Source organism: Condylura cristata, unplaced genomic scaffold (assembly GCF_000260355.1).
Source record: "Condylura cristata isolate star-nosed mole 26May11 unplaced genomic scaffold, ConCri1.0 scaffold00018, whole genome shotgun sequence".
NCBI classification, from domain to species: Eukaryota; Metazoa; Chordata; class Mammalia; order Eulipotyphla; family Talpidae; genus Condylura; species Condylura cristata.
In genome coordinates, this window is record NW_004567119.1 from 41,943,470 (window position 1) to 41,970,715 (window position 27,246).

Consider the following 27,246-nt stretch of genomic DNA (forward strand, 5'->3'; position numbering starts at 1 on the left):
TTATGCTTTGTAGGAATTAGCAGCACTCTTGGCCTCTACCTAATTAGATGTCAGTTGTAGCCCTTCCCAGCCTGACTTTCAAGTTGCAGCTGTCACAATTGTGGCAAATCACCTCAGGTTGCCCAGCCCCAAACAGCAGGGACTGTAACGTTTGGATGTATATTCTTCCATATTCTTTCCTTTGTCCAGGTGACCCTGCTCTCCTGCTTCCAGTAAAACACGAATTTCTGTTACCTTGGTTCAGGTCAGTAGCACCACTCTTCCAATACCATGGCTCTAATTCTAGTTGTGAGGTATATTAACTGGGTAGTATTTGCATGGAGTACAAAGCTGGTCACTAGTTCTTTAGTCCAGAGACCACTACGTACATAGCAGGTGTTTGCTGTGATCAGTGACTAGTCACATTTCTTCTAGTCAGTGGGACTCACTGTCCATCTGTTGCTGAGTTCATACATAGACAGGAAAATATACAGTTATGTTGTTTCCTTATTTCCTAGTGATAAATTCATGACATTTGACAGAAATGGATACTTGAAAGAAGGAATTGGTCAAATTTCAAAGATGCAGTTTCAGCACACACACACAAAATAGTGGTAATACTGGAAGTGAAATTCAAGCTGAACATAAAATGGAATCTTAGAACAAATAGGGGTTGTGAGGATGTCGACATGGCCTCTCTCCAGACATCTACTAGTTTGGCTAGAGAGGCTCTGGGAAGGCAGCCTGTTGACATGATGGCAGTGATGAAAGGACATGGCTCCAGAGGAGGGGACACAGGGAAGAAGATTTTACATGGAAGGTGGTCTTGGAGGTATTTGTAATGTTGAACATGCAAAGGATAAGATGTTGGGAATGGATCCAAACCTAGAAAGGAATATGAAAACTGATGAGGCATAGAAAAAGTGCTCATTCTTTATGGTGTGGTGTGTTAAAACATTGAGAAGATAGGCTCTATTCACACTATTCTGGCTAAGTTTTTTTACAAAGAAATAAAACGTTGAGGATTTTCGCATCAGTGTTCATTAGAGAGATTGACTGATAGTTTTCTTTTTTGTATTGTCCTTGTTTGCTTTTGGTATTAGTGTAATGTTGGCTTCAGAAAACATATTTGGTAGTGTCCTTTTTCAATTTTTTGAAAGAGTTTATGTAGGATAGGAACTAGTACATTTCTGAATTCATTTGTAAGGCCATCTGGTTCTGGGCTTTTGTTTTGGGGAAGGGTTTTGATGATTGTTTCAATTTCACTGCGTAATTGGTCTGTTTCGGTGTTCTATTTGTTTTTTTAATCTAGCTTTGGATGATTGTAAAGTTGTAGGAACATTTGCATATAACTTCATATAACCGATTGTACCAATCTTTGATTATTCTTTTGATTTCTGCTGTGCCTGTTGTAATTTCTGCTCTTTCATTTATGATCCTATTTATTTGTGCTCTCTCCTGTTTTTCCTTTGTGAGCCTGGCTAGAGGTTTGTCTGCTTTATTTTGTCAGAGAATCAACTTTTGGTTTCATTGATTTTTTGGATTGTTTTCTTAACTTCTATTTCATTTATTTCTGCTTTGACTTTTTAGTTTCTTTTTTCTACTGGCCTTTTGTTGTTGTTCTTTTTCCAGTTCTTTAAGGTAGAAGATTAGGTTGTTTCTTTGAGTTCTTTCTTGTTACATGATGTTAGCCTGCATTGCTGTATGTGCATTCTGGAGAGTTGTGTCCTCATTGACACTCAACTCAAGGCATTTTTAATTTTCTTCTTTGACCTCCTTATTGATCCATTGATCTTCCAGTAGTTTGGGTTTCAATCTCCATGAGGTAGGAATGTCCCTTGCTTTCTTTTCATGGGTTATTTCTAGTTTTGATGCCTTTATGGTCAGAAAAGATAGTTGGTATGATTTTGATCTTGGTGTATCTGTTGATGTTTGTCTTGTGACCTAGTATGTGATCAGTCTGGGAGAATGATGCATGTGTCTTCAGACATTTTTAGGTGCAGTGTTCTATAGATGTCTGTTAAGCCCAGGAGGCCTAGTGTCCTTGCTTATTTTTTGTCTCGTCGATCTGCCCATTCATGAGAGTGGTGTGTTGAAGTCACCTACTGCATAAGTATTTTCTCCAGTGTCTGTTTTCAGAGATGATAATAATTGTCTGACATATTTATGGCGCTTTTCATTTGGTGAGTATATACTGATGAATGTTATGTCTTCTTGATGTATTTTCCCCCTAATCATAGGTTCAACATATGAAAATCAATTAATGCAGTCCAACACATCAACAAAAAGAAAAATAAAAATCATTTGATCATATCAGTAGAAGCTGAGAAAGTATTTGACAAAGGTCAACATCCATTTACAATAAAAGGCCTTTGAAAAACTATCTCTTTTATAATTTAATAAAAAAAACCCCACATACTTGGGAATAAATCTTTTTTTTCTTTTTTTAAAGATTTATTTATTTATTCATACATCCAGAACTGGGGTACAGGACAGAGATGTGGAGGGTGAGAAGATTCGCCAGAGACAGAGAAGGGAGCAGAACAGGCAGATCGACCAAGTACACTGCTGAGGGGAGCAGCGGGCAGGTCAGAAGAGGTCTGCCTCACCATGTGGATCTCCTCCGGGGCAGGCGGGGATTGGACTCATGTGGAAGTGGCTTTAGCTTCTTTGTGCTGTGCTTTAACCTGCTGCGCCACCAGGGAGGGCCTGGGAATAAATCTTAACAAAAGAGGTGAAGGATCTATACAAAGAAAATTTTAAAACATTGCTAAAAGAAATCAAGAAGACACAAAGAAATGGAAACAAATCCCCTGCTCATGGATTGAAAGAATTAACATTATCAAAATGGCCATCCTACCAAAAGCAATATATAGATTCAGGGGTATTCCTATAAAAATTTCAGTGACATTCCTCAAAGAAATACAGCAAATATTGATGAAATTTATATGGAGCCACCAAAAACATCAAATAGCCAAAGGTCTTCTGACTAAAAAGAAGGGAATGGAGGCATCACAAGTCCAAACTTCAAGCTATACTACAAAGCCATAATAATTAAAACTGTATGGTATTGGAACAAAAACAGATACACAGAGCAGTGGAATCAAATAGAAAACCCAGGAATAAATCTAGATTTGTGGACAACTAGTCTTTGACAAAGGAACAAAGAATATGCAGTGGAACAAAGACAGTATTTGTTTACTGAATGGTACTGGGGAAAACTGTACTGCAACATGCAAAAGAATGAAGCTGTAGACTACTACCTGACACCATGCACAAAAATCAATAAAAATGGATTAATGAATTAGACATAAGATCAGAAACCATCAAATATATAGAAGAAAATAAAGGCAAAACACTACATCATACACATATCAGCAACATCTTAAAAGACACATAACCTAAAGCAAAGAAGGTGAAAGGAAAGATGAACAGCTGTGACTAAATCAAATTAAAAAGCTTCTATTCAGCAAAAGGACATTAACCAAAACAAGGAGATGCCCTACTCATTGAGAGCACCTTTTTGCACACAACAGTAATGATAAGGGACTGAACACAAAGATCTACAAAGAGTTGATGAGACTCAACAAAAACAAAGTAAACCATCTGGTTAAAAAAATGAAAGAAGAGATGAAAAGACACTTTCCCAAAGAGGAAATGTAGATGGCAAATAGGCATATAAAAAATGTTGAACATCACAGGCCCTCCCTGGTGGTGCAGCGAGTTAGAGCACTAAGAAGCTAAAGCCACTCAGCATGAGTTTGATTCCCCACTCTGGAGGTGACCCACATGGCGCGGCAGACCTCTCCTAACCTGCCTGCTGCTTCCCTCAGCAGTGTACTTCGTCAGTCAGCCTGTTCTATTCCTCACTCTGTCTCTGGTGAAGCCTCTCACTACCCCTGCACCTCTGGCTTGTACCCAGTTCTGTATACATAAATAAATAAATCTTAAAAAAAAAAAAGTTCAACATCACATGTAATCAGGGAAATGCAAGTTAAAGCCATGACGAGGTACCATCTTATGACAACGAGAAGGGCACCTATAAAAAATTAGCAACAGGCCCTCCCTGGTGGCGCAGCAGGTTAAAGCACTGCACCAAGAAGCTTAAGCTACTTCGCATGAGTTCGATCCCCGCCTGCCCCGGAGGTGACCACATGGCGTGGCAGACCTCTCCTGACCCGCCCGCTGCTCCCCTCAGCAGTGTACTTCGTCGATCTGCCTGTTCTGCTCCCCACTCTGCCCCTGGTGAATCAATCCTCTCACCCTCTGCATCTCTGGCCTGTACCCCAGTTCTGTATGAATAAATAAATACTTTAAAAAAAACAGCAACAAATGTTGGCGAGGATGTGAAGAAAATGGAACTCTCCTACACTGCTGATGGGGATGCACATTGGTCCAACCATTATGGAAAGCTGTGTGGAGGGTCCTTAAACTGCTAAGAATTGAACTTCCATATGTTCCAGCAATTCCGCCCTGGGCATTTACCCAAAAGACACACACACACAAAACACTTCAAAAGGACACCTGCACCCCTGCGTTTATTGTAGCACTATTTGTATAGATAAGCTATGGGAATAATCCAAATAACCAAAAATAGATGACTGGATCAAGAAGATGTGGTACATATACATGATGGAATATTACTCAGCAATCAGAGAAGACAAACTCATGCCATTCGCAGCAACGTGCATGGAGTTGGAAGGGATCATGCTTAGTGAAATAAACCAGAAAAAAAAAAGGAAAATATTGTATGGTTTCACTTATAGGAGGAATATAGGGGAACCAAATAAGGATCAGAAGAAAGAAAAAGTAATAATAGCAAAGAAATAAAACACCCAATCTCAGTCTAATTTTTTATGGTAATAAATATTAGATTTATTTTTTTTAATACTCTATAACTGAAGTAAGAGTTTTTAATGTTTTAACATAATTTTCTAAAGATTATAGAAAAATTTTGCTTTCCCCATAGATTACAATTGCTTTGCTTGTTATTTGTAGGCTCTGCTGTGCAAAACAGACTGTTTTTGTTTACAAGACATATGCACGCAGCATTAACTTCACTTTTTTTTTTTTTTAGATTTTTATTTATTTATTTGTGCATACAGAACTGGGGTACAGGCCAGAGGCTCAGGGGAGGTGAGAGGCTTCACCAGAGACAGAGTGGGGAGCAGAACAGGCAGATCGACAAAGTACACTGCTGAGGGAAGCAGCGGGCGGGTCAGGAGAGGTCTGCCACGCCATGTGGTCTCCTCCGGGGCAGGCGGCAGGCGGGAATCGAACTCATGCGGAAGTGGCCTCAGATTCTCAGTGCTGTGCTTTAACCCGCTGCGCCACCAGGGAGGGCCCTAACTTCACTTTTTTTGAAGGTATTTTATAAAAATAGAATCAAACTATATGAATCAACCTCCAGCTTGTTATTTTTCCCATGAAAGAATATGTTCTTTGAGAACTTATGATCTCAGTGCATCTAGATTTACCTTATTTTTCTCCTGTGTTGTCCACTGTTTCCCTTAGCAGTGTATTTCAGTAAATCTGTCTGATCTGCTCTCTGTTCTGTCTCTGTAGACACACACCTCTAGCCTAAATCCCAGTTCTTTAAAAAAAAAAAAAAAAAGTTAAAAGAAAATTTTAAAGGAGGGCTTCTCTGGTGGTGCATGGTGTTAAGTCTTAGCACTATGAGGCTATCCACAGTCACTGCAGCACGAGTTCGATCCCTGGCCAGGGAGATGACACAGCAGACCTCTTCTGTCTGGCCCACTGCTCCCCTCATCAGTATGTTTCAGTGGATCTGCCTGTTCTGCGCCCCTCTCTGTCTCTGGGGAATCCTTTCACCCCCCTACACCTATGACCTACACCCCAGCTCTTATATGCATAGATAAACCTTATAAAAGTTTAAAAATAAAATTCATATTCTTTTTTCCTACACCCCAGCTCTTATATGCATAGATAAACCTTATAAAAGTTTAAAAATAAAATGCATATTCTTTTGTGTGCCTTTATGGATGTTCCATCATTTATCAATCATGTCCTACTAACGGACATTTAGTTTTTCTCCAGCTTTCTCCCCATTTGAAAAAAAATGCTAAATTAAGCATTCCTGACAGATACCATCACTAAAGATTGGAAAGTGAATAGTTGCTACTCAGCTTAGAGCTAACTTTTTGAACTTGGGAGTATGTAAATTCATGAACTTTTTTTTTTTTAAAGATTTATTTGTTTATTCATATAGAACTGGGGTACAGGCCAGAGATGCGGAGGGTGAGAGGATTCACCAGAGACAGAATGGGGAGCAGAACAGGCAGATCGACAAAGTACATTGCTGAGGGGAGCAGCGGGCGGGTCAGGAGAGGTCTGCCACGCCATGTGGACTCCTCAGGGGCAGGCGGGAATCGAACTCATAAGGAAGTGGCTTAAGCTTCGTAGTGCAGTGCTTTAACCTGCTGCGCCACCAGGGAGGGCCAATTCATGAACTTTTAACAGTAATAACATCAGTATCCACAAGTGACAATAGAGCTTATTAAACTAGGTACAATTCTAATTGCAAATACATTATTCATTTTATTAACTTAAGAACTCTCAGGGGTAGGTACTTATCCCTGTAATTGTGAGATAGATAATGATCCCTGTATTACATTGAAGAAAACTGGAGCTCTGAGCTGGTTAGGAACTTGTCCAGGGTCCCACAGCTAGTTAATGGAGGGACTGGCATCCACCAGGCAACCCTGCTTCAGAGCACTTCTCTCCTTCATGTTACAGGCACCTGGCATGAGAACAGTCTCTTTCATCACATGTATTGTGAATAATTTTGGAGCCATATCGTATTTTTTTGGGAATTGGCTCTGGCTTATATTTTACCTACTGTAATCTTTTAAAAAAATCTTTTACTTGCACACTCCCAAGTTTTTTGTCACTTGTAAGTTTGGTTACCTTGCTCTATACCATGTCTTTAATCAATGTGTTGATAAAATACTAGGTGAAGCCAGAGAGAGCATCCTGTGGTTTGCCAGTAGAGTGTTCTCTGGTTTAGCCAGTGAGCAAGTGTTTATTGAGTACATCCATAATGGCATGTTTTGGGTGGAAGATTTGGAGTCAAAGGTGATCGAGACTTAGTTCCAGCCTCCAGGAAGCCCAAGATCTATACAGTGGGAGGAAGAATTGTTCTGTGAATAACACTGGTAGTGCTGAGTCGAGTTTAATACTCTCAACGGTGGGAGCTCTGCTGCATGGAGGTTGAGGGTAGAAAGGGGTGTTGGGACCAGGCATGGTGTGAAGGTCCGTGTCGTGTAAATACCAGGAAGGTGTTGAGCGCTGAGGCCATCAGCAATGTGGGTAAGAGCTGAGAAAGACCAAATTAGGATGGGCTTGCCCTGTTAGCCAAGGGACATGTTTAAGGAAGAAAATACCCTGTTCAGATTTGCTTTTCAAGGAGTTCACAGGTATCGAGGCTGATTTAAGGTTACCTGCAGAAACCAGTTAGAAGGCACATAAGGAAAAAGGTCCACCAAGCATGTAGCAGTAGGACTAGAGAAAGGAAGGTGGATTTGGGTCATCTTTCCAAAGACAAAACTGGGCTGGTTCTGTGGGTAAGGGGAAGAGAGAGACTGAGGATGACTACAAGATTTGTATCTGGGAGCCTGACTAGACGGTGATGTCGTCATATATGGAGGCCAGGGAACAGGCTGGGGGGCAGCGCCTTCAGTTTGGTGCATGGTGGGCAGACTGTCCTAGATCCAGAAAATTACACTTCATGGGTCATGTACAAACACTCACAAGTATTTTACCTCAGTACTTTGATGTCTCACCTTTTCTTTCTCATCCTGAAGGCCTACTGGGAAACTTTATCCATATTCCTTACAAAAGTCAAAGCTGCTTGTCTGGCATTCCTTGGTCTAGATCTTAGTAATCCTGTTAAAGGAAAGGAGACTTGTTTGCAGGGAGCCCAGACTAGGTTGTGATGGTCCAGTTCATGAACTTCTTCGAGTTTTGCCAGAGACAGACATGAAGCTGAGTGTCCATTATTTTCCCCTTTCTCTTTGAGCAAGCAAACACAAAGAAGCCATACCAGTTCCTGCAGTGCAGTGCAGTACAGTTGGCACACTTTATTAACAATTCCATTTATATACTGCTTTTTCCCCCTTGACCCTGCTTTTCTTGATTAAGCTGTGCACTTGAATCCCAGGAGTTTAATGTGAAGCCTGGAGCCGAGTGGGTGCTGCGGGACTGTGTGGCCGAGAAGCAGAGCCTTCCTGTCTCTTCCTCTTCATGGCTCCGGAGTGGTTCTGGAATCACACCTGCAGATTCTTTCTGCATGCTATGCTGCGATTCTAAGATTGGCATCTTTTGCTTAGTCATTCAGAGCTAGATCCTTGGTCTAGCTTGCATTTGAGATTTCACGTGTGTGTGTGTGTGTGTGTGTGTGTACACACGTTTAGCTTGGTCCAGTCTCCTTGATAGAAAGATGGGGCATATTGGAGATAAACTGCCACTTGGGGATTAGTGCTTCTGCCCGGGGGAGGAGGATACTTCCTCCTGGTCCTCTCACAGCTGTGGGTCTAGCACCCTCACTCCTAGCAGTTCTTCTGCTGTCACGAGGTCTGCTCACTCTCTGAGCCCAGGCCAGGCTCCAGGCTGGGCACTTGATGCCTTTGGCCACATCTTGAACATCTGAGCTCATCACAGCTGCTCTGCTGTCAGGCCAGAAGACCTCACCTCCGCGGCTGCCTCCTCCAGGCTTCTTGTATTGGGGTTATTGCGTTTTACCTGATCAGACTCCCTTTGTCAGCACTTAAGCCCTGTCTTTTAAGCTGCATTCTTTTTTGGGATCTCTACTCATACTGCTTTTTAGGTCTTACTGCTAAATACTCGTTTTCTTGAATTTGAGGCTCAACAATTGTTTTTGTCCTTAGCTTTTTCTTCCCTTCTAAAACCATAAGGTTATTTTCTCCTACTGTGGTATGTATGTGTGTTTCTGTTTTAGGTAGGTAAGGGTTGGTTTTGACATCATTCACTAGACTACTTTCTGGGCAGGATTGAGTTGAGGCTCATGGTCTGCCTTACAGCATCTTCAGCTGTGTGAGAAGTGAACAGGTGAGGTGGGATGGGAATTGGCAGGAAAAGACAGCACTTGCTCACTTAGCTGTCTTTACTCGGGTTGGGTGACGAGCTCTGTCCTGTGTCCCAGGCCAGCTTTGCTGAGTTGGCAAGAGGAGCTTCTGTCTTCTGCCTCTGACCGGACTGATCCCTGTTGGCTCATTTTCCTTCTGTCTTCCCTCGGCTCCTCCAGTCTTAGTTGTGTGGGATTGGATTGTGTAGTTGTCAGGGCAGGGCCTGCTTGTATACCACCCCCTTGGCCTGGGGGCCCTTCTCTTCCACTTCCGGGCTTCCACCGTCTCCCACCTGAGCTGGTGATTGAAGTGCCCTGCTGTGACTCTCAGTTCACTAAATTGGGGCAATGAAGATGAGATGCCATTTATCACTTCTAATTAAAAATTGAAGTTTGTTTCTCACTTGTACAGGGTCAAATGAATGGAGGCTGCTTTACCAGAAGTAATGTTGCTGACCTCCTTCTGCCGTAATTTCATCTGGTAACTGTCCAGTTGTGTGGATTTTTACAGCACATGCCTACATACTACAAACAACATCCTGCCACTCAGACTTTGTTAGCCTAAAGCCAATTTGGAGAGCTCAGTGTTTCCTTCTTGCCGTGGTGCACCTTCCGTCCTCAGGAGAGAGGCCTGCCGCCTGAGGCCACTGCCTGTGCTGCGGGTTCCAGCGGCAGCCTGCTGCTAAGTCAGCAAGTGCGTGTCCTGACTGTTCTGTGCTAAGCTTTTCCTAAGGCTGATGGGCACAGAAATAAATGGGGCAGACCTGTGAGCAGAGCAGGAGGGTGAAGGTGACAGGTCAACAGTAAATGGTATTGGACGCTCAGGGTTTGTCTGGCAGAGCTTCCTTTGTTGTAAATAAAAAAATAGAACCTTGAGGTTTGCATCTAAAGTGGGTCTGAATCTTGGTTCTGTCACTCACTGGCCCTGTGGCCTCTGGCAAGTTATTTCCCCGATCTTGGTTGCCATATCTGTAAGTGGAGTCAGTAGTTGACTCCCGAAGGCTGTTAGGAGGCTTAAGTATAGCATGTTTTCTCTTTCTGTAAAGTGCATCTGACACGTGTTTGGTGTGGTCTATATGGAAATTTCTTTCTCTTTCAAAGTCACAGTCATCTGCTGGAAGAAGCGGAAATATTGCTGTCCTCCCGACTTTCAGGTTCCAACCCGAGAGTCCAGAGTGGTTGACATCTGTGTGGAGGGTAGTGTTATGTGGTTAGCAGTGGGGGTTTGGGACCTCAGTTTGTTTTTTATTGTAACTTGGTTACATTTTCCAAGAATATGTGGATCTTTAAATCAACTGGGTCACCCCGACTGAGTGAGGGACCCCCTCCTGCTGTGGCCAGACTCCCTTTCTGCTCTGGCAGAAATGTCGGCTTTCTTTTGGGGTGCTTATAACTGTTACTACCTCAGTCTGGGTGTCAAGTAGAAGACCCGAAGTCTTCTACTGTAACTCATAATCTAAACCAGTGTAGTTGGAAAGAAATACGTGCAGATGGTGAGATCCAAACTACAGAAAGCTATTAGTATGAAAAGGAAAAATTAAAAAAAGAACAATATAAGCTTCTCTCTAGTACCTCCTCCAGAGTGGGGGGTTATACTCCACTGATGAAATTTTAAGCATCCACAAGTCACAGATATTTTTCCTTCTTAAAAGCCAGAACAAAAGAGAGAGGAGAGGTTGGGGGCAGGTAAGGAGGAGAGCTAAGAAAAGTGGGGAGGAAGCGCAAGGGCCTGTGCTGGTGACCTGTGGGTGACTTGGTGGTAGGCATGCTATGTGGTGCCTGCCAGGAATCCAGCTATTACTTCAGTTTAAATAAAATGCGAAAAACCAAGCAAAACAAAACCAAAATCACCCAAATTGGATCATATTGTACATTCTGTTCAGTGTTATTTTATTTTTAGACATTAGAAAAGTATACAAAAGAAGAGAACATCACTGATAACATTACCAGCATCTATAATCAACCACTTACATTATCACCACCTATAATTAACCATTTATTAACATTTTGGTGAGTTTGCTTCTTGTCTATGTGCTTTGGAAGCCTCTTGTGTATGAAGTTCCAGTAAAAGAAATCAGAACAGCAAAGGCGCCCCAGCCCAGTTCTCCTCGGTGCTGCTGACGTCTGCCCCCTGGTGGCGGCGCGGCCCAGCCGCTCACCAGCTGCTGGAGCCCTGGTGTGCCGCTACAGGGCGCCCTCCTTTCTCTGAACAGCTTTTCGCTGCAGCATTAGATTCTTTACAGTCTCTTGCCATTAAAATGCTGTAGGAATGTATTTGTAGAATGATTTCCTCCATGTCTAGCTTCTGGGTCCATCTTTGAACATCTGTAGTTTTGATAGATACTGCCATACTCCTCCAAAAACATGCTCGTTACAATCCCTGAGTGTATGGGTACCTCCCCCACCCCCTCATCTTTGCCTAAACCCAGGGGTTTCATTTTGTTTTTTGGTCAAACATTAAAAAAAATACCATTCTGGTGGAATTATCTGTTTTTATAAACATTTCTCTTTTAATTAATTATATGGAGCATCCTTCATCTGGCCATCTGTGTTTTTCTTTGAGCTGTCTGTTCTTATTCCATGGCCACTTTCATAATGGATTGTTGATCTCTTACAATTGGTTTGCCAGAGTTAAGTTAGCCTTTTATCTGTCACATGTTGCAAATATTTAAAATAATTTGTCATTAACCTCTTGCCTTTTCTTTGAGCCTGGGTCCTTGGTGGCTGCTGTGGGAAGGTGCTGAGGGGAGGGCGGGGACACAGGGGAGACACCGTCTTCTGGGGTGTGGAGCTGGCAGTGTTGGACTCCTCATTGTGTTAGCTTTATTTTGGGTGGGTATTTTCCCAGTCACATTAATGAAAATAGCCAATAGAGAGCCGCTTTTATTTTCAATGAAGTGTTAGGGAATGTCAGTACCAACATGTGGGAGCCCCAGGCAGTAATTTGTGTATCCTTTAGTTGGGCCCTCTCCTAAGACTTAACATATCTATTAGGCTTATGTTTAAATCATTATGTAGGGGAGAGCCTAGTCACTCCTGAGTGAGTTTTGCAGAATCCTACAAGGGGGCACACTCTTCACAGAGGTGGAGAAAAACAGTCACTGCAGCCAAGACATCAGTTTGTCATCTCTTATGTCCTGAGCTGAGTTAGATGAAAAGGGAAGTGAGATACGTCTCTCCAGCCTGCAGCAGATCCTGTACTGGGGAGGAGGGCCAGCCTCACGCTGCACCATTGCTGCTCTGTGCCACTTGCCTGCTTAGTTCCTTTACTCATGAAGTGTGATTTCCATGAGTGGGTTTAACCTGTGTGCCCCCTGCACACCAGCATGGGACACAGGCCTTATTTGTGGTATTCTCTGTTGTACCCAATACCCCCTAAGCCAGTGTGTGGCATGTTCTGGGCATTCAAGTTTTTGCTGGGTGGTGGCACCCTGGGTAGGTGGACTCTACACAAGTGCTGTGTGTCTCCTCCCTGGCTCCTTCCTCAATTCTAGATCCAGGGATGACCTGGGGGGAGGCCGGGCTTTGTTGGGACCTGACAAGAATGAGCGGTGCAAGTTAGGATGGTCTGGTTCTGCAACCTCATGACCTCACACCTCCTTTTCAAAACTAGTACAAGGTGGCGGGGAGCCCAGTTCCCTAGTTTCTGGCTGAAAGGAGAATTCTAAAGATCTTTAAGCCAGGTACGAATCCCCTGCTCCTAGCTGGAGAGTTGGGTCAGGTCAGGGCTGAGCGGAGCTGGATTGGACAGCTGTGATGTGGTCTCTGGTCCTGCCCGGCTGCCTTGGCCCCCACTCAGCTCCAGAAGCCTCCCCGCTGGCTGTGAGCTCCTTTCGGGCACAGTCTTTAGACCTGGCAGCTCTGGCCATGGAATAAGGAGGCTGAGGACTCCTGGCAGCCTGCTGAAAGCCAGTGTGAGGGCCCTGCCTGGTGGCGCAACAGATTAGGATGCAACACTGCAAGCCAGTTGCAGCCGCTTCAGTACAAGTTCAATCCCCTGCCTCGGAGGTAACCCATATGCATGGCAGACCTCTCCAGACCCGGCCGCTGCTCCCCTCAGCAGTGTGCTTCATCAGTCTGCCTGTTCTGCTCCCTACTCTGTCTCTGGTGAAGCCTCTTGCTGCTCCTGCACCTCTGTCTTGTACCTCAGTTCTGTATGCATAAATAAATAAATCTTAAAAAAAAAAAAAAGCCAGCTTGAAAGCTCCCTGCCTGGGGGTGTGCTGACAGCTCTAAATAAAATTTGGAAGCCAAAAAACTCCTCTGTCTTTAAAAATATAACACATGCTACTTATGATCATCTATAATAAAGATATTATAAAGAAAATTAAATAACCTGTGATTCATGTTTGTGATTACTGGTAACGTTTCACTGGGTTCGGATGCTCTTTCTGTTCTGTAATGTGTTGTGTTTGTGCACCCAGAGCCTGTGCGTGTTCATTTGTGGGTGTTCACATACCTGGGCGAGCACCCGGACTGCTGCGCATGGAACTCGTCACTTGTGTTTTCACTATCAGATACTTTCTCATAAACATACACAACGAGACTTGATTGGGATTTATACGAACAGAAAAGAACAGGGCACCACCAGTAACAGCCACGATGAGGGTGACTACGAATCTAACCGACAATTAGGAATCCACTTCCCATTAGCTGTTCTCCCAAGCTCATCTTAATGATTGTGGGTTGCGTAACAGGCTCATGTAGGAAGCAGTCCCTCACTTTTGCTTTCAGTTTGCTGGCTGTTTCTAGTTAAGATGAACGACTACTGGACGCCTCAGGGTGCAACTGGAAAAGCGAAATCGTCGCCACCGGAGGCCTTGTCGCCACCGGAGGCTTGTGCTTGTGCAGCGCCCCCTTTGGCTGCTGACCTTACGAACCGTCTTGGTCAGGTTTGGGCCCTTTGCTTCACCATACAGCGTGGAAAGTGGACATGGGGCTAGGGGCGGGCAATGAGAATGGAACTCAAGTTCCAGCACTGCCACAGGCCCCCAACGGAGTGACTAATTACTTAGCTTCTGTGCAGTTTTCGCATTTGTAGAATACTGTGCCCCTCCTGGCTGGGTTCCTGGGAGGGTCGCCATCGAAACTACTTTGCACTCATTTTTACAGAGTGTGCGCAGGAATTGGAGCTCATCTCCTGCTCCTCTGGGTCCTCACCTGTGGGTCGGTGCCGAGGTGGTGGCTAGGACTCATCTACAGGACCAGGGTTGGGGTGCATAGCACAAGGGCTTCCCCCTGACCTGCAGGAGACGCAGAGGACACCCACACGGGCAGCATGGGCGGTGCCGCAGGCAGACCCGCCTCACTCAGGATGACTTCCTCCTCTCCTCACACACCCCCAGCCTCTCAGAGTGGGAGTGCCGCGGTGGGTTCCCAGCGGGGTTCCCAGCCTTCTGCGTCCCCCTCTAGCCAGTATCTAGAGTTGCTCACCCAACTGTAGGCTTCTAACACATGGGTTGTGTGTGTTGGGGGACATATGTGGGGTAGAGTATGACAGCAAATACTGATTCAGTGTTTGCTGTGTGCCCCTGCAACACTCATAGTCACTCACAAAATGCACATGATCCACCCGCTGCTCACCTCAGCAGTGTATTTCAGTAGATGTACCTGTTCTGCTCCTCACTCTGTCTCTGGTGAATCCTCATCACCCCTGCACCCCTGGCCTGTACCCCAGTTCTGTATGCATAAACATTTTTTTAAAAAAGAGCTTAAAGGCCCTCCCTGGTGGCGCAGCGGGTTAAAGCACTGCACTGAGAAACTAAAGCCACTTCCGCATGAGTTCGATTCCCGCCTGCCCTGGAGGTGACCACATGGCGCGGCAGACCTCTCCTGACTCGCCCGCTGCTCCCCTCAGCAGTGTACTTCATCGATCTGCCTGTTCTGCTTCCCACTCTGTCTGTTCTGCTTCCCGCTCTGTCTCTGGTGAATCCTCTCACCCTCCGCATCTCTGGCCTGCACCCCAGTTCTGTATGAATAAATAAATAAATCTTTAAAAAAAAAAGAGCTTAAAAATACTCTCTACAGTATGCTTATTTTTCTTTTTAAGATTTATTTAAGCATATAAGAATTGGGGTATAGGCCAGAGGTGGGGGGCCAGTGAGAAGATTCACAGAGACAGAGTGGAGAGCAGAACAGGCGGATCTATTGAAATACACTGCTGAGGGGCGCAATGGGTGGGACATGTGGGTCACGTGACCTCCTTGCCTGGGGATCAAATTCTTGCTGCAGTGGCTGGCGATAACTTGATATACTGACATCTGCACCACCAGAAGGCCCGGTATGCCTATTTTTCTAAGCCAAATTCAGTTTTACAAATGAGGAAACCCTTTAAGAGATAAATTTGTGTGCCTGACCTGTGCGCATCTGAAGTCCGGGTTTGCTGTACTTGGTGGTCGGCTCCTCTGCCCGGGAGACTTGTGTCTGGAGGTAGATTGTGGAGCCAGGTTTTCTCACTGAAGATTCTCCTTTGCCCAGTGCCACACACTTGATGTGTCCATGGCAGAAAGAACAGAACTTTGGGTGCTGCTGTGAGTTCAGGAGGGCAGAGGGCCTGCAGTTGGCTTTGAGGGCCCACCCTCGATGTAGTCCTAGAGGGTTGAAACCTTGCCGGTTTCCAGGTGGTGGTCATTGGGCCGGCCAGCCTGGGGCCCTGCTGGTGGCTTGTGCTGACTAGTTACTGTGGCAATCTCCTGCTTCTCTCGGAGATGCTAGAGGGTTCACGTTGGGACAGGCGTGCTGTTAGTGCCTTTCTGGCCCCAGCTCTCTTAGAGGTGTATCATTAGATATTTACAGTCGCTCTCTGAGGGAGGGAGCAAGTGGCTGTTATCCCCACTAACTCTTCTATGTATTCAGCATTTTTTTTACATTCTAATTGTTTCTTACATCTTTGTTCATTTTGGTGCAGTAGTTGGTTCCCGCTAACTTCTAAATGCACAGCAGGCTTAGAAAGGTTATTCTCCAAGACTTTGCTACCAGAAATTGACAAATACCAGAAGCAGTCAAGTCTCTCTTGATTGTAAGTCTGTGACCTAATGTTTGTTGCCTCTGCGTAAATCCGACAATCTGGGTCTCCCTCTCTGGCGCACAGCTCCTAAGTGCCGTTAGGGGGCGATAGAAGTCTTTACTGCGGCTGCTCTCAGAGCTTTTGCTCCTGGACCCTGTGAACTTAGAGGGCTTACATCATGTTCTCTCTCTTGATAATAAGCATCTTCTGTGTGTCTATCTCTTTGTGCTCCTCCACTCCTTCCAGCCAGAATCCTTTCAGATTGGGACTTTTATTTACTCTTAACAGTTAACAAATTGAAGCTCAGAATAGGAGTTCAGTAAATGATTGTTGAATTGAATTATATGCAAATTAAATGTGCCCCTTCTGGTCTTTGCAGAGCTTGGGAGAACAGAACAAGCTTTCCCTTGTCCATTCAAGTGAATGACAACTGAGGACCTGTGCAGTGACCTCAGATGGCCACGAGGTGGCAGGGTAGCCACAAGGGACCTGCCTTCCGCCTGCTCCCATGTCGTAATTGGCTGGGCGCCTCCTACTTGGGACTGAGAAATCAGTTTGCAGTTGGCTGTGTGCAAATGCTAAGTCTCAGCCTCCATCCCTCCTCTCAAAGCTGCAGTGGGAGGGCATGTTCTTCACCAGGCCTGGGTTCTACCCTGGAACACCTTTCCCCAGGAACTGAGCTTAAACATACCACTTCTCTGAGCCTTCTGTCATCCTGTAAAGATGTAATTGTACAGTTAGAAGAGCCCCAGTGTATCAGACATAGCATAAATGGATGTGCTTTTATTTTTGATACTCCTGCTTTGTATTTATCTTTCATGCCTTCTGCAAACTGGTCTATGGGCCAAATAGTCATACCACGATGAGGGCACCTTCTAGCTGGTGTCCTAGCCCTGCCTGCTGCTCGGCCGTCCACTCCAGCTCTGCTCCTCAGTCAGCCCGTGCCCGGACTCCCACACTGCCCTGGCCGGCGCCTCTGTTCGCCTGTGTACTGCCTTCTCAGCCCCCCATTCTCCCTCACATGCAGCCCTGACTCTCCAAAGCACTTGGAGCATGAACTGTAAAGGATATATCTTATTTTCTTAAGCATATTTTTATTGCCACCACAACACGTTGTATATGCTGAGGACTAGTCTGGATTCCCACAGCGGGTGCATCCGTGAGGCACTTGTCCGGCCGGCCGGCCCTGTGCTGTGCACCTAAGATGCTCACTCAGTCGCAGGACTGCTGGCTGCTGCCCACACATGCCAGCCTCTCTGCCAGGTGCTTCGCAAGATTATTTCATGTAATCTTTAGAACACATTTATCCCCACTTTATAAAAGGATATATTTATCTGGCTGCTTTTGGCCCTTAAAAAATGACTAAAAGCAAGTTAAACGAAAGGAAATTTTATTTCCTTACCAAAAAGACATCTTGCTGGTTGCTTGCTCCCCCCCTTGCTTGCCTCGCTCAGGGCACTGCTTTATCCTCTTAGGCTGGTCCCCCATCCCTTCAAGGACCCAGGGTGATTGGTACAGTGCTAGGTGCTGGCAGAGGTAAGGTTCTCTTCAGGAAGCAGAATTCTTGGCCACGTTGTGTCTTGGTCATGTTGTGTCTTAGAGTCTGGAATAAATGAGACTGGATGGGCTAGTTTGATTCAGCCCATGAGGCTGGTGAGGGACCCACCCCTCTTTAGCCCCCTGGGCAGCTGGTCCTCGGAGGAAGAGGGGACAGGAGCAAAGGTGGGCTTGGGAACTTGTCATGTTTGCAAACTATATTAGTTGAATGAAAGAAACTGCAGAGGGGGAAGGAACATTGCTGTGGACTTGGTCTGCTAGTTTTGGGGTTCTCAGAGATGCTTTAGACTACTGATTTTGGAGTTTCTCTTTTCGCTCAGCCCCTTTCCATTGCTGTGTTCATTTTCCTTAGTCTGCTTTCCCACCTCATGTTTCTTTTACCCCGTCTTCGGATGCCATCTGCGGCCTGCCTTCTAGAATAGACTTCATACCCTTAGCTGGGTAAGGGCCCAGCTCAAAAGTATGGTCCACGTACTGATCTCAGTGTAGCTGTCAAGACCCCAAGGGAGCCACATGGCGGTTTCCCCCACAGCACAAAAGGGAGCTGTTTGCCCTGTGCCAGGAGTTAGGGGAGGGGCTCCCGGGCCATGGCGGGGACTGCCAGAGGCCAGCACAAGAGGGGCATTGACGTCGATCTGTGGGTGGCCTGTGGGGCAGTGCAGGCCGCAGATGTCAGGAAGCCCTGTTTGCAGATGCTGCAGGACTGCCCCAAAGCGCGGCGCGAGGTGGAGCTGCACTGGCGGGCCTCACAGTGCCCGCACATCGTGCGCATCGTGGATGTCTACGAGAACCTGTACGCCGGCAGGAAGTGCTTGCTGATCGTCATGGAGTGGTAAGCAGCCCGCCCTGTGCCCTGCTCCAGCCTCTCACCCTGAAGCCGAAAATGAAAAGCTTGATTCTCTTGGGGGCAATGGAGAGTGGTGGTGGGTGCTGTTCCCACACCTCCCTGTGGCTTGTTTCAGTTTGGATGGTGGAGAGCTCTTCAGCCGAATCCAGGACCGAGGAGACCAAGCATTCACAGAAAGAGGTAGAAAGGGTCTGTAGCGGGGCCAGGCAGAGGGCAGGTGGGCGGCAGGGTGACTGAACGGGCCTTGACTCATGAGAGAGGCTGAGGCTCGACCGCCTCCCGCTTGTCGCCGGGGCTGCCGTCCTTGGTGCCTGCTTGCTGCTTGGCTTTTGGGGGTGGTGGATAGAGCTGTGTGAGGTGGTGGGTAGGTGGGCTTTTTCAGACCTGATGCTACACCTTTGACTTTCTTTCCTTCTCCCATTCCCTCCCTTCACAGAAGCGTCAGAAATCATGAAGAGCATAGGCGAGGCTATCCAGTACTTGCACTCCATCAACATTGCTCATCGGGATGTCAAGGTACCAGCCGTTCACCACCCCAGCTGAGGCGCCTCTGTGCCTGTGGCAGGCGGGTGCAGTGACCTGGCAGGATGCATGGTTCCTAGGCGCAGTGGGGGCAGGGTGCAGCTTGTTGCCCCACAGGGCCTGCCTTGAATGACACCCCCAGACACAGTAGTAAAGACCCCCGTGGCCCCTCCGCCTTGTATGTCTCCCCAGTCAGCACCTCAGCACCACAGCCGTGTTTTCTCCATCCTGGGCATGGTGGTTGCTCCTGGTCTGTACAGCTGGTGTCTGTCTGGGGTGCACACCACCTGGTTTTGCATGAAGGCAGGAAGGGGGTCACTACCCCTCAGACTTGCATGGCCCCGCCAGCTTTCATAGGGTTACTTGTGGGTTTTTTAAATTAAGATACGTTGGTTTACAGCACTGCCTGCTTTAGGGGAACAGCTCGCACCTTCTCAAGTGTCTGTCACTGCACCACACTGACCACCAAAGCATCCCAGTCCTTTACCTGAGGCCACTGGCCCTTCCCCGGTGTGTACCTCCCCCGCTTTTCCTCCCTCCAGTAGCCTCAATTCTGCAGCTCCAATTCTCTTTGTAGCCCGAGAATCTCTTATACACGTCCAAAAGACCCAACGCCATCTTGAAACTCACCGATTTTGGCTTTGCCAAGGAAACCACCAGCCACAACTCTTTGACCACTCCTTGCTATACACCGTACTACGTGGGTAAGCCCAGGGGAGAGCGGAGCTGCCACCCCGCTGCTTTACTCAGACCCTCCTCTGTGGGTCTGGGGAGCCCTGGTTCCCAGGGAGGTGTGGCCTCTGGCCTTTCGGGCCCGTCTGTGACCTGGCCCCAAGGTGTGCTGCTCAGAGTCCGTGGGGTTGAGCACTAAGGAGAGCGAACCGCCCAGGGTCCAGCCAGATCTCGAGCCCACGTGTGCTGAGAAGAGCCGTTCCCAGGGAGGCCGGGACCCGGATGTGGTTCTGGGGCTTCCGCTGGCTGGCACAGGATGCATTCCCCAGACTTGTTTGTTGACTTGTACGGACAGCACGGCTCAGGAAAAGGTCCCCGCAGTTCAGGGGCTATTTCATTTTATGATTCTAGCCCTACCACTTCTTGGAGCAGGGTCTTCTGCTCTCCTCTGCCCCCAGGGCTGCTCCCTCTCCCCCAGCTGCACTCGCGTCGCGATGGGGCACAGGGACCGGCACCCATGCTGTCGATCTTTGGTTTGCAGCTCCAGAAGTGCTGGGCCCAGAGAAGTATGACAAGTCCTGTGACATGTGGTCCTTGGGTGTCATCATGTATATTCTGTGAGTGTGTGTGTAGGAGTGGGGGTGCAGGGGGGCTGGGCCTGGGTGAGTGGAGGCCCATGCCTCTAGGATGAGGCGAAGAGGCAGAGGTCAGCGTTCCCCTTCTGGGTGGGGTATTCTCTGGGAATCCCCTGCATGTTCCCTTCTCAGTACTCAGCAGATTCTGATGGCTAAATGGAGGCTCTAAGCTAGTGGGCAGGAAAATGTGTGGTTTAGACACTCGATGTGCCGTGTTCCTGCCCTTGACTTTGTGTAGTGTGCCTGAAATCAGTGAGCCCCGATTTCTCTGTGACCTTTACAAGAAGAAGTGTATTTCTCCTGCTATTCCTGGGGCAGGGCCCCTACATAACACCAACTTTCTCCCTCTTTTCCTGCTTCCTCTTAACTCAGGCTGTGTGGATATCCCCCCTTCTATTCCAATCATGGCCTTGCCATCTCTCCGGGCATGAAGAGTCGCATCCGAATGGGCCAGTATGAATTCCCCAACCCCGAGTGGTCAGAAGTGTCAGAAGAAGGTAAGAGCCCATGTGTACATGGGTGTGCATGCAGGGTGTGTGGGTGGCCTCGTGGCTAGCATGGCTGAGGGGTGTCCTCCCTGGGTGACTGGAGCTTCCAGGTGTGGGGCCATGTGGGTGCATCAGTTAGGACAGCCTCACGGCCTCAGTCTGGCTCCTTGGCAGCCTGCCTCCGGGGTCCTTCCTTCGAGTCTGGCTTCTTTCTGAAAGACTACTCCTGGGAGGAGCAGGAGGGAGAGTGGCCTCTGAGACCTCTCTGTCCCCCGCCCCGTCCCCACAGTGAAGATGCTCATCCGGAACCTGCTGAAAACAGAGCCCACTCAAAGAATGACCATTACAGAGTTCATGAACCACCCCTGGATCATGGTAAGCCTGGCAGGCTGGTGAGGCCTGGTTGTGGGACTGGCCTTCGTGATGAGGCTTAGCGAGGGCACCGTCCAGGCTTCTGCTTAGACCTTTTCTCTCCCCACAGCAATCAATGAAGGTCCCTCAAACCCCGCTGCACACCAGCCGGGTCCTGAAGGAGGACAAAGAGCGGTGGGAGGATGTCAAGGTGAGGGCCCAGGGCCAGGTGAGAGTGGCTGGGAGAGTTGGTTTGAGAGAGTCTGATACACCAAGAGCAGCTGCCTCTGAGCAGCTCGTGGCCAGAGGCATCTACCCGCAGCGGTGGCTGTTCTTGCCAGCCCCACTCCCTGGGCCTCCGAGGTTCCGACGGCTGTGCTGCCATCATCTCATTTTGCAGATGAGCAGACTGAGGCCGAGAGCAGTGACTTGTTCAGGGTCATCAGTCCCAGTCTGGCTGGGGCAGACTGGGCCCAGGTCTCCTGACTCCTCGTCGGTGCTTCCTTCCACCTCGTGGGGCTGGGCTGGGCGGGGCTCTCGGAGGAGCAGCGCCAACTTGGTGGCTGGGCCGATCGATGCTCCCAGGGCCGAATCTGCCATCAGCTGGGCCCTCCCACACTTGTCCCTTCTCTCCGCTCCTACCCTGTCATGCCTGTCCTGTCTTGACTTGTGTCCTTGTCCCTCACGCCTCTCTCGGTGCCACCCTGGCCCCTCCAGGAGGAGATGACCAGTGCCTTGGCCACAATGCGTGTCGATTACGAGCAGATCAAGATAAAAAAGATCGAAGACGCATCCAACCCTCTGCTTCTGAAGAGGCGGAAGAAAGCTCGGGCCCTGGAGTCTGCGGCCCTCGCCCACTGAGCCTGGCCCGCTGGAGGACAAGCAATAACTCAACCTGAATCTGTCTTCTATATGAAGAGACAGAACTGTCTGCTCCTACCTCCCCTCGACTGCATGGAGCCTGGAACCTCATCAGAGACTGGATTCTGTCTGGTTCTGGCTGCCCCAGGGAGGGAGAAGCTGGGAGGCTGGGAGGGCCTGGAGAAGAGGGCGTACTGCTCTCTGGAGTCTCTGCTCATTTTGCCATTTTGTCAGTAATTTGACTTAGAATTTTTATGAAACTTACTGTTCTTTTCTCTCATGCCTCTCCCTTCCTTTTTTGGGTACTGCAGAGGGCTTGTTAAAGGGTGTTTGTGGGGACTGGCACAGGGAGTGTCCCTGTGTTGTCCAGTCTGCCTTCCCTGCTTCCCACGATAGCCCAGGGTCTGCGGACGGAGGTTTGGGGAGGTCAAGGCCACACCTCCTCACTAGAACCTCGGGCTCACTGGTGTGCTGGGTGGATGGGATGAGTGAGTGTGTGTGTGCCTGTGTGACTGTCCGTGTACTGGGTCTGGGCGAACAGGCTACAGGAGGAGGGCCTGCTGTCGTTCCAAGAAGCTTTTCTTCCTTGGGTCTGCCGGGTTGGACCTAGCAAGGAACCTTGGAAGCCTTTCCGGAATCTGAGACGGGTCTGTCCACGCTGGCCTGTGCTAGCAGGTCCCAGTGGGCACGGGGGTGATTGGCACTGGCGCAGTCGCGTGGACCAGACTCCACCCCAGGATCCCTTCCCATTTCGTGCCGGTCCGCTGTCCCTTCTCTGGAATCCGCCGCTACTTCCCCTTCCTGCTGCTCTTAACCCACTTTTGTTTATTTTCTTAGTTTTAGCACTTCCCCATGGGCCACAGCTACATGGGTGGCCTGGCCAAGTTTATGATGACACAGGCTTTTGTATTTCCGGGGTCTCCCTTAGTTTGTGGGCTAACGTGGCAGCACCACGTTAGGACAGACCCTCTGGCAGTTTTCCACTGTGTGGCCTGGCAGGTGGGTGGTGGGGGAGTCTGCACCAAAGACGTCTTGACTCTGGCCCTTCCCTCTTAGCTACTTCAACCCTCAGCCCAAGCAACTCACTTTCTTGCGTCAAAGCCAGTGAAGAGCCTGTGGGAGGCCCTTTGCCTGGTGAATAGGGGGTCTCCCGTGTCCTGGTCTCTTGGGTTGGGGGAGGCAATAATACTTCAGCTTTCATTTCCCTCAGGCAAGGTGGTGGAGGGCACCCAGAACCTTCTGTGGGTTGGGGAGGACTCTGAGTGCCTGCAGCACCTCCTGTTCTCTCAGATTGTTGTAAACTGTTACTGTTTTGTATGAACGAAGTTGTCTTTATTAAACAGATTTAATAGTTGAAAGGGGTTTTTTCTTCATGTGACTCAGCCTCCCAGCCCCCCTCTCTTCTTCCCACAGGTGGAGAGTGGTTTTGTATGCTGGGAGGGCAGAGTCCAGCTCCCTGGGAGAGGAAAGGGAAGCCTCCTGGCTGAGGGACCAGTGCCAGGCCTGCCAGCCACAACTTGTGTGGGGATACGAATGCTTTTGCCCACACAGAGGAGAGCAGGAGTGCCGCAGGGCAGCCTGTTGTGCCTGTATTGAATCAGAGCCAGGCTGCTTGTTAGAAGTTGATTCTTTGACTCCTAGAGAGGCGCTGATTCTCTCAAGGCTGTTGAGTGGGGTGGGGGGTGGGGGTCACCACGAAGGAGGTGGTGATTATTTGGTTCAATTCCTGGGGAAGATCCTCAAGAAAGTTGATGTAGTTCCCGAAAGTTCCAGGAGGGGGCAGTAGGGTGTCAGGCAGAGACTAAAATGTTCTAGGCCAAAAGCTGGAATAGGACTGAGGATTTATGTGACTCTTCCCCTCAATTCACAGGCAAAAAGACTGAGGTCCAGAGGTGGGATATTGAGCTGGCAAAATGGATTGGCTTGTGAAAGAGTCCAAGATAAAAATTGGTCTGTAGATTCTACTGGTCTTCCCCACAGTCAGACGGGAAATATAGGGTGTCTTAGATAACTTCACCTCCATTTTCTCATGTGACTGCAGAGGTCTTCAGGGAGGCGAGCAGAATGTTCAAGCCCATTTTACAAGCAAGGAAACTGATGCAGAGGAGGAAGTAACATCAGTTTGCACAACCAACATTCAGACTAGAATGTGGGACCCCACGGCCTAGGGTGGCCTCTGGCCTCGGACCCAGCCTCCTGCTCAGAGGAGAGGCCTGCTTGTCCCCTCGATCACCTGCAGGATCACCATGTGGCCCAGGGGCACAGGCCCCAGGATCTCTCCACCATCACGGCTGGGTGGGTTCCTGAGGTTGGCCCCCAGCTTGAAACAGCACTCATCACACTCAGAGCCACTGCCCACATGAAACTGCATGAGGTTTTGCTTTCAAGGAAGTCCAGTTATTCTCCCCACTGACCAAGGCACAAGAAGTGACAGGACCCTAGGGGGAAGTGGGAACAAGGGGCGCAAGGAAGGGGTTGGGTGCAAGGGAGGCGGGAGCGAACAGTGTCAGCTGCCTGCAGAAGCCATGCTGATTTCTACTGCTGCCATCATACAATTCATGGCATGGAGCTCACATCCCCAGTTCTGGAGGTCAGATGTCACGTAGGCCCTTCAGGCTAAAATGAAGATCTCAGCAGAACAATGTGCCTTTTTTGAGGCTGTAGGAGGTTCTGTTGTCTCCCCTTTTCCAACATTTAGAGGCCCCCAGCGTTGTCTTGTGGTCTCTCTATAGCTGCAAAACTGCTTCATTGCCCCTCTCTGACCTGAGCTGGGAAGGACTCTTGACTTTTCAAGACCCAGGCGACTAGCTTGACCCTGGCCAGTTAACCCAGGTTAGTCTCCTCACCACAGCGTCCCTGAGGTCAGTTCCATCAGCTCAGTTCCTTCAACCATAGAAGGTAGTCTCAGGGTCAGAGGTTAGGATGTGGGCATCTTCGGGGTCACCACTCTGCACAGAGACATGTCTTACTACTATATCCTCTTGCCTCACACTTTGACATCTGATTCCTTCCCTCTTGTGTCTGGATCTGGCCAGTCAGGAGCCAGCCTGGTGCTCAGGGAAGTTGGCTGTGATGAAAGGCCAGGAGTGACTTGAGTGGTAAGTGGGGTCTTGCGGTGCCATTCAACCTTCCTCCCCACTTCCCTCTGCCCCTGATCCTCTATACTGACATGGCCCTGTGACTCCATCTCCAGGGGAGACATTACCTACTTTTGCTAAACGGATTGGTGATGAACGTTGGTGCCTGAAGACAGAGCTGACCAGCAGTGGATGTTACTCTTGACTGCTCTCTGGTGTGAGATGTGAGGAGGCCTTGGGTTTGGGGCACTGATACTATGCTGGGTTATTCGTTTCTTCAGGCCATGGAAACCCTCTGAGATAGTCAGTTTCCAATTACCTGTGAGGAAACTCAGCTCCAGAGAAAGAAAGTGAGTCTCCCAGCCCTCCCACATAACGGAAATGGGGCTCCTGCTTGAGTTCAGAGCTTCCGTGCTCTTGAAAAGGGGGGAGGGCTGAACAGGGAGGCAGACTGGGTTTCTCTCCAGTGAGGGTCTCCCTTTTCTGTACCCTGTGGCTGTTGTTAAGATTCCAATGAGAGAATAGATTTCAGTGCTACTCAGGGGAGCCCTGCTTTCCAGTTGGCCCCATGCTGATGGGGTAGGGGGAGCCACATTTTGGCCGTCAGCGTCAGCCGATCGGCAGTGCCTTGGGGTGAAGAGTCAGTTGGGCTGGTAAACAATAGCAGTAAGTTTGGGGTTTTCCTCTGACAGAGCCGGGATGGGAAACGCGGAGGCCTGTGATGTCGAATGGCAGGGCTGTTAGGTCAGGCATGCCCACGTGTGAAGTTCAGTTACTCAGGGAGGTGGGCAGGGCAACAGGGCTGCCGGGCTGGGGAGAGTGCTGTCCCTCCCAGTGAACAATGAAAACAAACCTGCCAGGCACCCCCAGCAGGTGGCCAGGGTGGGGAAAAGGCCTTGGGCTGGGGGGGGCTCTGTATCTTCAACCCTTGGGAACACTGCTCCACCCTGGCCCTTTCCATAACAACTATTATTTGGAAGGGACACTACTTTCTAGCTCTGGACACCTCCTGGTGATTTCATCTACCTCACCCCTCCCTGCAACTCAAATCAGACAAGGGTAAAGAAACCACCCAACATGACATGCTAAATCTTGAAATACCTGGGCATTTACGAAATATTCTATACTTTGGGAAAAGCTAAGTGTCAGATCTAGTTCCTGCCCTCAGCTAGTCAGTGAGGTAGATTATATACCAGCAACTTGCAAAGAGCCTCATTTTTCCTTTCTCTTCATCCACAGGCCTGGCTACATCGAATTGTCTAGAAACTGCCCCAGACAGCAAGGGGTTTGTCACTAAGCTCAGGGATACTGGGCAGCCCTGTAAGGCCCTAGAGGTGTGAGTAAGCCTGGAGTGGTGAGTGAGGTCCAAGAATGTGGCCTAGTTTCCCTTGTTCTCTGTATGCAGCCCTCACATCTGTGCCTCTCAGGGTGACACTGGCCCTATGCCTGGGTGTATGGGATGAAGCGTGGTGCCAGGATTGGGGGGTAGGGGGGTGGAACGACTCTCTGGGTGGACAAAGACCCAGCTCCTCCCTCAACTTGTGGGCCTCTTGTGAGCAGGGCCTGCACTTTGACCTCCTCACCAGAGCCTCTCTCTGAAAAGAATTTGAGCCACTTCCCCAGAGTAAAGGGCACCTCTGGTTCAGCTGACCTCAGGGCCTGGTATGTGCAGTGAGCAGGGCTCAGGACTGTGGGAGGTGGCGAGTGAGAGAGTGGTGGCTCAATCTGCGGGGGTAGCCGGCCTCATGAGAGCTGTGCTGTCCCGAGGAGGGCAGTTTTGATGGTTGACATGAGGAAATGCACAGCAGAGATTTTCCTATCTGGTTTCTGTTCTGGTCCCTGAAGGAGCAGGACCCTTCCTTCTCAGAGTCCAGGCTCACCCCTTTCCTTTGTCACAATGGCTGCCCATCTCCTCAGCTTGACCCTTGACCCTCAGGGATTCTGCTCAGGGGAAAGGTGACTTGTCCGCGTGAGTGTGGTGTCCTTGGTGTTTTCACTTTTTGTCCTCTTTTCAACCTTTCCAACCTGGATTCCCCTTGTTTACCATGTCTGCTTCCCCCAAACCAAAATTTGGGAAAGTGGTGTGCTAGGGATTTCCCCACGCTTTCTGTCCATTAGTATTTAAGGAAGCCTTAAAGCTATTCCTTA

The 27,246-nt window shown here is 48.6% G+C and overlaps 1 protein-coding gene across 1 annotated transcript in view; it reads left to right on the top strand.

Moving 5' to 3' along the window:
- The window catches only part of MAPKAPK2 (mitogen-activated protein kinase-activated protein kinase 2), a 46,612-nt gene extending 24,316 nt beyond the window's left edge, over positions 1–22,296 (top strand). Inside the window, exons 2-10 of the mRNA XM_004685278.2 lie at positions 18,338–18,477; positions 18,608–18,672; positions 18,929–19,008; positions 19,592–19,718; positions 20,228–20,303; positions 20,694–20,818; positions 21,099–21,184; positions 21,291–21,371; positions 21,878–22,296. Coding sequence (XP_004685335.1) covers positions 18,338–18,477; positions 18,608–18,672; positions 18,929–19,008; positions 19,592–19,718; positions 20,228–20,303; positions 20,694–20,818; positions 21,099–21,184; positions 21,291–21,371; positions 21,878–22,021 — 924 coding nt within the window. The 3' untranslated portion in view covers positions 22,022–22,296. The remainder of the gene's footprint in view (positions 1–18,337; positions 18,478–18,607; positions 18,673–18,928; positions 19,009–19,591; positions 19,719–20,227; positions 20,304–20,693; positions 20,819–21,098; positions 21,185–21,290; positions 21,372–21,877) is intronic.
- The last annotated feature ends 4,950 nt before the right edge of the window (positions 22,297–27,246 follow it).